The sequence below is a fragment of the Tachyglossus aculeatus genome, chromosome 19 (genome assembly GCF_015852505.1).
Source record: "Tachyglossus aculeatus isolate mTacAcu1 chromosome 19, mTacAcu1.pri, whole genome shotgun sequence".
Classification (NCBI taxonomy): Eukaryota; Metazoa; Chordata; class Mammalia; order Monotremata; family Tachyglossidae; genus Tachyglossus; species Tachyglossus aculeatus.
In genome coordinates this window covers 4,490-15,518 of record NC_052084.1, presented here as the reverse complement: position 1 = coordinate 15,518, position 11,029 = coordinate 4,490, and the positions used below count along the sequence as shown (strand labels likewise).

Here is an 11,029-nt window from a genome sequence, read left to right as displayed (position 1 = left end):
GTCTCTCCCCGCTTCAATCCATACTTCACGCCGCTGCCCGGATTGTCTTTGCCGAGAAACGCTCTGGGCATGTCACTCCCCTCCTCAAAAATCTCCAGTGGCTACCAATCAATCTGAGCACCAGGCAGAAACTCCTCACCCTGGGCTTCAAGGCTGTCCATCCATCCCCTGGCCCCCTCCTACCTCACCTCCCTTCTCTCCTTCTCCAGCCCAGCCCGCACCCTCCGCTCCTCTGCCACCGCTAATCTCCTCACCGTTAGGCCTCGCTCTCGCCTGTCCCGCCATCGACCCCCGGCCCACGTCCTCCCCCGGGCCTGAAATGCCCTCCCTCCGCCCATCCGCCAAGCTCGCTCTCTTCCTCCCTTCAAGGCCCTGCTGAGAGCTCACCTCCTCCAGGAGGCCTTCCCACCCTCAGCCCCTTCCTTCCTCTCCCCCTCGTCCCCCTCTCCATCCCCCCCATCTTACCTCCTTCCCTTCCCCACAGCACCTGTATAGATGTATATATGTTTGTACATGTTTGTTACTCTATTTATTTTACTTGTACCTATCTATTCTATTTATTTTATTTTGTTAGTATGTTAGGTTTTGTTCTCCGTCTCCCCCTTTTAGACTGTGAGCCCACTGTCGGGTAGGGACTGTACATGTTGCCAAATTGTACTTCCCAAGCGCTTAGTACAGTGCTCTGCACACAGTAAGCGCTCAATCAATACGATTGATGATGATGAATGACTCGGGCCTCGGCGGGCGTGAGCGCCGGCAGCGTTCGGCCGGCAGGGGGCAGCGTGCGGGAGGAGCAGGCGAGGCGAGGCGCGGACCCGGGCCTAGAGCGGCACCGTTGGGGTGGGAGGGGAGAGAAGGCGAAGGGATGGGGGAGACGTGACGTCACTTCCGGTCCGGCTTGTGCCTGCCATCTTGTCTGTGAGCCAACGAGGCCTGGGCTTTTGCTGAGGCCTGAGCGTGATGTTGTCCGCCTTCGCCGCCCCCCCGGAGCCCTCCACCAGCCTGGCCGGACCCGTCCAGCTCCGCTTCTCGCCCTACTCCTTCAATGGAGGGTAAACGCTTCCCAAGCATTCTATTTATTTTATTTTGTTAGTATGTTTGGTTTGGTTCTCTTCTCCCCCTTTCAGACTGGGAGCCCACTGTTGGGTAGGGACTGTGTCTCTATATGTTGCCAACTTGGACTTCCCAAGCGCTCAGTACAGTGCTCTGCACACAGTAAGCGCTCAATAAATACGATTGAGGATGATGACCCCAACCAACGCCCATTTCGCTTCCCCCAGCCATCCCTTAGGGGATTGTCTCTCTCCTGATTTATTGTGTTAATATGGCTTGTTTTGTTGTCCGTCTCCCCCTTCTAGACTGTGAGCCCACTGTTGGGTCTCTCTGTGTTGCCAGCTTGGACTTCCCAAGCGCTTAGTCCAGTGCTCTGCACACAGTAAGCGCTCAATAGATACGATTGATTGATTACGGTTTTGTTAGTATGTTTGGTTTTGTTCTCTGTCTCCCCCTTTTAGACTGTGAGCCCACTGTTGGGTAGGGACTGTCTCTAGATGTTGCCGACTTGGACTTCCCAAGCGCTTAGTCCAGTGCTCTGCACACAGTAAGCGCTCAGTAGATACGATTGATTGATTACGGTTTTGTTAGTATGTTTGGTTTTGTTCTCTGTCTCCCCCTTTTAGACTGTGAGCCCACTGTTGGGTAGGGACTGTCTCTAGGTGTTGCCGACTTGGACTTCCCAAGCGCTTAGTCCAGTGCTCTGCACACAGTAAGCGCTCAATAGATTCGATTGATTGATTACGGTTTTGTTAGTATGTTTGGTTTTGTTCTCGGTCTCCCCCTTTTAGACTGTGAGCCCACTGTTGGGTAGGGGCTGTCTCTAGATGTTGCCAACTTGTACTTCCCAAGCGCCTAGTCCAGTGCTCTGCACACAGTAAGCGCTCCATGAATACGATTGCTTGATTACGATTTTGTTAGTATGTTTGGTTTTGTTCTCTGTCTCCCCCTTTTAGACTGTGAGCCCACTGTTGGCTAGGGGCTGTCTCTAGATGTTGCCGACTTGTACTTCCCAAGCGCTTAGTCCGGTGCTCTGCACACAGTAAGCGCTCAATAGATACGATTGATTGATTACGATTGAATCAATCCATTCCCCCCCCATCTTGCCTCCTTCCCTTCCCCACAGCACCTGTATATATGTTTGTACATATTTGTTACTCTATTTTACTTGTACTTATCTATTCTATTTATTTTATTTTGCTAGTATGGTTTTGTTCTCTGTCTCCCCCTTTTAGACTGTGAGCCCACTGTTGGGTAGGGACCGTCTCTAGATGTTGCCAACTTGGACTTCCCAAGCGCTTAGTCCAGTGTTTCGCACACAGTAAGCGCTCAATAAATACAATTGATTGATTATATGTTGCCAACTTGGACTTTCCAAGCGTTTAGTCCAGTGCTCTGAACACAGTAAGCGCTCAATAAATACGATTGATTGATTGATTCTAGACTGTGAGCCCACTGTTGGGTCTCTCTGTGTTGCCAACTTGGACTTCCCAAGCGCTTAGTCCAGTGCTCTCCACACAGCAAGCGCTCCATAAATACGACTGAATGAATGAAATGAATGACACCCATTTCACTTTCGCTTCCCCCGGCCAGGGACCCCCAACCCCCTGTACATGTTGCCAACTTGGACTTCCCAAGCGCTTAGTACAGTGCTCTGCACACGTAAGCGCTCAATAAATACAATTGATTGATTGACGCCCCGCCGGGCCCACAGCGATCCCCAGCCCCTGCGGCCACTCAAAACCCCCAGCTCGTCGTGCGCAGGGATTGTCTCTGTTTTATTTGTACATATTTTTTCTATTTATTTTATTATGTTAATATGTCTTGTTGTCTGTCTCCCCCTTCTAGACTGTGAGCCCGCTGTTGGGTCGCTATGTGTTCCCAACTTGTACTTCCCAAGCGCTTAGTCCAGTGCTCTGCACACAGTAAGCGCTCAATAAATACGATTTAGTAAATGAAATGAGTGACGCCCATTTCGCTTTCGCGTCCCCCCGCCCAAGCCCGGAGACCCCTGGCCAGGGACCCCCGACGCCCCGCCAGGCCCACAGCGATGCCCAGCCATTCCCAGCCCTTGGGGCCCCTCGAAACCCCCAGCTCGTCATGCGCAGGGATTGTCTCTATTTTATTTTGTTAATATGCCTTGTTTTGTTGTCTCTCTCCCCTTTCTTGACTGTGAGCCCGCTATTGGCTCTCTCTATGTTGCCAACTTGTACTTCCCAATCGCTTAGTACAGTGCTCTGCACACAGTAAGCACCCAATAAATACGATTGAATGAATGAATGAATAATGCCCTTTCCAAGCGTCTAGGATAGTGCCCGGGCTTGGGAGTCAGAGGTCATGGGTCCTAATCCCAGATCCGCCACTTATCGGCCGGGTGACTTCGGATGAGTCACTTAACTTCTACTCTGGGCCTCAGTTCCCTCATCTGTAAAATGGGGATTAAGACTGGAGCCCCACGTGGGACAACCTGATTACTGCGTATTCATTCATTCAGTCGTATTTATTGAGTGCTTACTGTGTGCAGAGCACTGTAGTAAGCGCTTGGGAAGTACAAGTTGGCAACATATAGAAACAATCCCTACCCAACAGTGGGTTTACAGTTGTATCTACCCTGGTGCTCAGAACAGTGCTTGTCCAATAGGAAGCGCCTACCAAATAGCATTCATTCATTCAATCGTATTTATTGAGCGCTTACTGTGTGCTTACTATTCTATTTATTTTGTTAATATGTTTTGTTTTGTTGTCTGTCTCCCCCTTCTAGACTGTGAGCCCGCTGATGGGTCTCTATATGTTGCCGACTTGTACTTCCCAAGCGCTTAGTACAGTGCTCTGCGCACAGTAAGCGCTCAGTAGATACGATTGAATGAATGAATGCAGAGCACTGTACAAAGCGCTTGGGAAGTACAAGTCGGCAACATATAGAGACGGTCCCTAGCATCGTCATCACACAGTAAGCGCTCGATAAATACGATTGAATGAATGAACTTGGCATTTCGCTAACCAGCCCCCCCACCCCGTCCCTGCCCCAGGGCCGATCGGCCGGTCCCCTTGAGCACCACTGGCCCACCTTGTTCGCTCCCCCTCTTGGACCGTTAGCCCCCGAAACTTGCTCCTAGAGCAGTGCTTCTTCCTCGAATTAAGGCTCCAGTTCAAGGCATGGGTTCTAATCCTGACTCTGCCACTTGTCTACTGTGATCATGGCAAGTCACCTAACGTCTTTGTGTCTCGGTAACTTTTGTAATCATATCAACGTCAGTCTTCCCCGCTGCACTGTAAACTCATTCTGGGCAGGGAACGTTTCTGCCCGTTCTGGTGTACTCTCCCAAGCCCTTAGAACAGTGCTCTGCATATAGTAAGTGCGTGATAAATACCATGGGTTGATTGCTTTGTCTGTAAAATAGGGATTAAGACGGGATGCAGACTGTTTCCAACCTGATTAGCTTGTCCCCGACTCAGTACAGTGCCTGCCACATAATAAGCACTTAAATACAATATATAAAAAAGGCCTGAAACGCATCGGGAGAAATGGCATTGGCTTTTTAAGTTGCTGCCTGTATTCTGTGGGAGCAGGAGGGAAAAGGAGTTACAACTATCAGTGGTGAAATGCGAGTGAAGGAGGAGAGGGAAACGTAAGAGGAATAAATTGCTGCCTGCACGAGTGTTAGGGGTTTGCCGAGGGGACGGCAGGACCAGTGGGGAGGGCGCCAACCCCCTGATCCTGTACTCAAGTTCAGCTCCAGGCCAGTTCTCCCGTCCTCCTGCTGCCACCTGGGATTTGGGGTGCTATCCGAAGGGGGTCCCACCCACCCCTCCCTTCTTGAGGACTGCCAAATGATTTTCTTTCCATCTTCTAGAACTGTCCTGGCAATTGCCGGAGAAGATTTTTCTATCGTTGCCTCTGACACACGACTGAGTGAAAGTTATTCGATTCACTCCCGGGACAACCCCAAGTGCTACAAACTGTAAGTGGGTTTCCAAGGAGACCCCTTTCCCTGGGAGGGACCCGGGTCCCTAGAGGACAAGAGGCATCCGCCGGGACGAGCGTCGGCTGCGCCAGGTGCCCCCCTGCAAAACAGGATGCCTTGGATGGCTGCTGTGGACGGATGGACCGGTGGGCCACGCCCGTCGTCTCTGGCACCTGCTGGGCCGCGAGGGTGGCACCTTTCCAGCTGTGATGGGGGGGGGACGGGGCAGGGGCGCGCGCCACAGCCCTCTGACAGAGTGACAGTGTCACTGGTCGGGCTGAGGGTGTGTACTAACTCCTGTCAACCCCCTGGGTCCGGTCCTGGGGCCGTCCGGCACCATGGTTGATTGTGTGTTAATCCAGCCCCTCCTTCCTGCTTGTAGGGTGTGGAGACACAAGGTGGCCCCTGTCCAAAACGAGCCTGCAAACCAACGAGAAAGACACCCTACCCACCACCTCCCGCCCCGGGAAAAAAAAAAAACATTCAAACCCACCCCCTTTCACCTCCCGTCCCAAGACCAGTTCCCGCTAAGTCCTGAAGGCACAGATGGAGGGCAGGTGGTCGTGACAGACTCTTCCTCCTGTTTGCATTTCCAGAACGGACCGGACGGTCATCGGATGCAGCGGCTTTCACGGAGACTGCCTGACGCTCACCAAAATCATAGAAGCGAGATTAAAGGTGGCAGGGGCTCGCCTTGCTCATGTGGCGGTGCTGGTCGCGGGCGGGGGCGAGAGCGGAGCTAACCGGACCCCACAGGAGGGAGTGCTTGGATGTGGCGGGTCAGATCAGGCCTCCCTCTTCCCCCTCCCCCCATTCACCTTGACGCCCGTCTTTGTCCTTGGCTCCTGCAGATGTACAAACACTCCAACAACAAGACCATGACCACCGGGGCCATTGCGGCCATGCTATCCACCATCCTGTACTCGAGGCGCTTCTTCCCCTACTACGTGTACAACATCATCGGGGGCCTCGACGAGGAAGGTCAGCCAGAGGGAGGTGGCCGGGTGGGGTATGGGCCGTTCCAGCCAAGGACACCAACACCTTTCCGGGTCAGAACCTGTAGCTTCCGCTCGTGGCACGGGTGTCTGGCACCCGGGGCCCGAGGGCGGGAGCGCAGTGGAGCCAGCATGGTTCAGTTCCCAGGCCTGGGCGGATGAGTTGTTCCTCCTCCATCACGTGAGAGAGCCCGCATGGTGGGGAAGTAACTGGTTCCCTGCAGAGCACAGCAGGGCAGAGGCCTGCCTAGTAAAGATGGGCCACGTGGCCCCCAAGTAGTTCTTTCTCCGATCCTCTTGTTGGGGCTCTGTCTGCTGCTGTCATGGGAATGAGTAAGCGTGGGAGCCTTGCCCACACCTGCTGTTAGTCACCAGGGTGTCCGGCCTCCGGGCAGCAGTTTTTCTTGCCCTACAGAAAGCGCTTCCGACTTGGGGCTCTGGCTGCCAACAGTTGTTCATCCATTCAAGCATTCAGTCGTATTTATTGAGCGCTTACTGTGTGCAGAGCACACTGTAGAGGAGCCCTGTGGTCCCATGGGTGAGGGCCTTTCACAGAAACCACACTGTCCATCCATCCGTCCGTCCCACCCGTCCTTTCTTCCTTCCTTCCCAGGGAAGGGTGCGGTGTACAGCTTCGATCCCGTCGGCTCATACCAGAGAGACAGCTTCAAGGCCGGAGGCTCGGCAAGCGCCATGCTCCAGCCTCTGCTGGACAACCAGGTAACGGCCGCCTGGCCAACTTCTGGGGTCCTGTCAGACCTAACTGTCTTGTTCTTACCCTGCTGAGAATCAGCGTGGCTCAGTGGAAAGAGCCCGGGCTTTGGAGTCAGAGATCATGGGTTCAAATTCCGCCTCCGCCAATTGTCAGCTGGGTGACCTTGGGCAAGTCACTTCCCTTCTCTGGGCCTCAGTTCCCTCATCTGTAAAATGGGGATTAAGACTGTGAGCCCCATGTGGGACAACCTCATCACCTTGTATCCCCCCAGCGCTTAGAACAGTGCTTTGCACATAGTAAGCACTTAACAAATGCCATCATTATTATTATTATTATTATTACCCCAGTACTTAGTACAGTTCCTCGCACAGAGTAAGCGCTTAATGAACACCATTTAACCCCCCCCCCCCCAGCCTGCCCCCCAAAACATCATGCCACTCTTTGTGTAAACCTTTTCTGTTGTAGCCTCCCAAATGCCTTCTGCTTCCCTCTACTCTCTCCTCCCTATGTTGTGTTGGCCTCTTTCATTTTGGGGCTTCAGTGTTCCGTTTGCTGTCTGAGGAGCAAGAGAGAGAGAGCGACAGCACCTGCTTGCTCTTAGGAACGTGAAATCTCTGTGTTTTTGTGCATGTTTGCAAACCTGCTTGTACACGTGCTTCAAAATTTCCCACTTTGTGTGAGTTTTTTAGGGAACGAAGTGTAGTGGAGTCAGGCTTCAGACCCAACTGCTAACTCTATTGTCATCTGCCAAGCTCTTACTCAGTATAGTGCTATGCACCGCATTAGACTGTAAGCTCCTTGAGGTCAAGGTGCATGTTTACTCACTCGGCCATACTCTCCCCAGGACCTAGCGCGGTGCGCCGGGCTGGGTCTGGAGGAGTCTGAGGAGGGGAGGAGTGTCGAGGGCGGGACCCTGCCTGCTTTTCCATCAGGTGCCATGGGGTTGGGGGTTGGGCCCCAGAGCCACCTGGTTGGGCGTTTCCTCGGTGCGCTCATCGGTGTGGTGGCCCCTCACCAGATCGGTTTCAAGAACATGCAGAACGTGGAGCACCTTCCCCTGACCTTGGAGAAGGCCCTGCAGCTGGTCAAAGACGTCTTCATCTCCGCCGCCGAGAGGGACGTGTACACGGGGGACGCCCTGAAGATCTGCATCGTCACCAAAGACGGCATCCGGGAGGAGACCATCTCGCTTCGGAGGGACTAGCTGCCGGGGGGCGGGGGGCGCGGGGGATGGACGGGCTGTACCGAACACGGCTGGCATTTTGGCAGCATCTCACCCGCTTGTAACATTGAGTCGCGCTCAGGTTGTATTAAAAGCGTGAGCTGGGAAGTCCCGGCCGTGGCGCCGTCTGCGCCGTTCCCCACCCCCGAGTTCCCACGTTCCCGTGGCCCGTCCTTCGTCCCGGAGGTGGAGTGCAGTATGGAGGAGGGGCCCGGGGACTTTCTGCCCGCTTTGGTTAGGCGTGGGGCTCCAGGCCCGAGAGGTGGCCGGAGGTGACCGTCTGCTAAGGTCTTTCCCAGTTCCCGTGAGCGCCGGCCTGAAGCCCCCTGGATGTGTGCGGCCGGTGGGAAGGACCGGAGCAGGTGGCGGTCGGCTCTAGTGTCGGGACCCTCGAAACGCTACCTGCCTGTTGGAGGGATTGCCCTGGAGTCAAGCCTGCGGGGATTTTGTATGAGCAGGCCCCGTGCTGATTTCAGCAATTTTTAGAGAATGGGGCTGTGGCAACCTGCCAAATTCAGCGGTTTACAAGTCACCAAAAATGTCAGGCGGAATCCGAGCGCTCTTCAAGTTCTCGTCCCTGAAAACAGAGTCTGGCTAAAATGAGCTGTTTTTGGTCTCCCATCTGGGGATTAGGGAGAGGGGCGGGCGGGAGGAGGAGGCTTCTCACATGCAGGCGGTTGAAAAACGGAGGTTTGTGGCCCTGTGCTGGCAGGATCCCCGAATAGGAACGTAGCTGTCGGCCCTCGCCACCTCAGGCAGAGCCATCTGCCGAGGGTACGGCCTAGCGCTCTGCCCACAGGGCATCCAGCTCGGTGCTCTGCCCAGAGGAGGGGTCCAGCCTGGTGCTCTGCCCATAATGGGCGCTCAGCAGAGATGCTGATGTCCTCGGTCCCCCGCTCACTCCCAGCCCTGCAAGCAGGGGAGGCCGATTAAGCATGGGGGGATTCTATGCTAAGGCTCAGTATGGTGTGCTCAGCTGGGGCCGCTGTGATGGCCACTTCCTCAGATGGCTGATATCATCATCAATCGTATTTATTGAGCGCTTACTGTGTGCAGAGCACTGTACTAAGCGCTTGGGAAGTCCAAGTTGGCAACATAAGGGTGGGAAGGGAGCAGGTGCGGTTTGAGGGGGGAAGGAAAGGGTGCTGCCCTTCTGGATGCATGGGAAGTGGATGAGGGGTAAGAGGCCACGGCCAGGGGTCTGAACCTGGGTTCTAGACCTGGGTTGGCTTGGCCTCTGTTTTCTTTAGTAAAATCAATCAATCAATCATATTTATTGAGCACTTACTGTGTGCAGAGCACTGTACTAAGCGCTTGGGAAGTCCAAGTTGGCAACATATACAGTCCCTACCCAACAGTGGGCTCACAGATAAAGAGCATGGCGGAAAAATCACAGGCTCAGGAGTCAGAGAACCGGAGTTTTAATCCTTGCCTTGCCATTTGTCTGCTGTGTGATCTTGGGGAAGTCCTTTTACTTCACTGTGCCTCAGTTTCCTCATCCGTAATATGGAAATTAAATCCTACGCCCTCATAATTTGACTGTGAGGCTCATGTGGGACTGACTGCATCTAACCCCAGCACTTAGAGCAGTGCCTTGCCCATAGTAAGCGTTTAATGAGTACCGTTATTAGTAGTAATAATAATAATGTGATTTGGGGGGAGGGTCTGGTGGAATAAACTGCCTCCCCCGAGGATGGTTCGTTCCTGGCTCCGTCGCCGGCCCCATGTGAGGCGGGTCCGAGGGCAGCAGCCAAATGGGCCCAGTTGGGCTCCCTCCAGGCCTGGGTGGAAAATGGAGTTGGGGGCTGGTTGTGCTTGGCCAGGAAGGCGGCCAGGGCTGCTCCTCGAGCCCCTGATGGGGCTGTGGGTGCAGCCCATTCATTCATTCATTCAGTTGTATTTATTGAGAGCTCACTGTGTGCAGAACGCTGTACTAAGCGCTTGGAAACTACAGGACAACAGAGACAAATCCCTGCCCACAACGGGCTCACAGTCTGGGGTTGGGGGGGAGAGATACATCAGTGCAAGTAAACAGGCATTAACACAAATTATATATATATATATATATATATATATATATATATATATATATATATCGTATTTATTGAGTGCTTACTGTGTGCAGAGCACTGTACCAAGCGCTTGGGAAGTACAATTCGGCAACACATAGAGACAGTCCCTACCCAACAGCGGGCTCACAGTCCGCTGTGACTGTGATATAAACATGAGTGTTATGGGGTGGGCAAAGGGAGCGAGTCGGGAGCTGAGGAAAAGTGGGGCTTAGTGTGGGAAGGCCTCCTGGAGGAGGTTTGCCTTGAGTAGGGCTTTGAAGCTGGGGGACAGTGACAGTGTCAGATCGGAGGAGGGAGGCAGGATCAAACAATCGTATTTATTGAGCACTTACTGTGTGCAGAGCGCTGTACTAAGCGCTTGGGAAGTCCAAGTTGGCAACATATAGAGACAGTCCCTACCCAACAGTGAAGCTGCGTGGCTCAGTGGAAAAGAGTCCGGGCTTTGGAGTCAGATGTCATGGGTTCAAATCCCGGCTCCGCCACTTGTCAGCTGTGTGACTTTGGGCAAGTCACTTCACTTCTCTGGGCCTCAGTTCCCTCATCTGTAAAATGGGGATGAAGACTGAGCCCCACGTGGGACAACCTCATGACCTTGTATCCCCCCAGCGCTTAGAACAGTGCTTCGCACATGGTAAGCGCTTAATAAATGCCATCATTATTATTATTATTAACAGTGGGCTCACAGTCTAAAAGGGGGAGACAGAGAACAAAACCAAACATACTAACAAAATAAAATAAATAGAATATGTATGTACAAGTAAAATAAATATGTGGGATGTAGGATGTGGGTGAGCGGGCAAGATGGAGGCCCAGTGAGCAGGTTGGCATTAGAGGGGCAAAGTGAGCGGGCTGGGGTGGAGTAGCAGGGTGGCGAGGTAGGGGAGGGGGCCAGCCTGGACCCCTGACCTCTGACCCCTGACCTCTGACCCCCGCCGCTGAGGCCGGAGGAAAGGGTGATGCCCATTTCGCTTCCCCCGGCGTCCCCAGCCATCCCCAGGGATCCCTTA

At 53.6% G+C, this 11,029-nt stretch overlaps 1 protein-coding gene across 1 annotated transcript; it reads left to right on the top strand.

The window, feature by feature from the left end:
- The first annotated feature begins 904 nt into the window (after positions 1-904).
- Positions 905-8,058, top strand: PSMB1 (proteasome 20S subunit beta 1). Its single transcript, XM_038761134.1, has 6 exons — positions 905-1,052; positions 4,908-5,015; positions 5,615-5,696; positions 5,870-5,999; positions 6,627-6,733; positions 7,747-8,058. The coding sequence occupies exons 1-6, from the start codon at positions 961-963 to the stop codon at positions 7,930-7,932; spliced, it is 705 nt and encodes a 234-aa protein (XP_038617062.1). The 5' UTR covers positions 905-960; the 3' UTR covers positions 7,933-8,058.
- Positions 8,059-11,029: the final 2,971 nt, after the last annotated feature.

Excerpts from the sequence above, each read along its gene's own strand:
- PSMB1 (XM_038761134.1), top strand. The coding sequence starts at position 961 with ATGTTGTCCGCCTTCGCCGCCCCCCCGGAGCCCTCCACCAGCCTGGCC. Across the intron at positions 1,053-4,907 it reads CCCTACTCCTTCAATGGAGG|AACTGTCCTGGCAATTGCCG; the intron begins GTAAACGCTTCC and ends TCCATCTTCTAG. Across the intron at positions 5,016-5,614 it reads AACCCCAAGTGCTACAAACT|AACGGACCGGACGGTCATCG; the intron begins GTAAGTGGGTTT and ends TTGCATTTCCAG.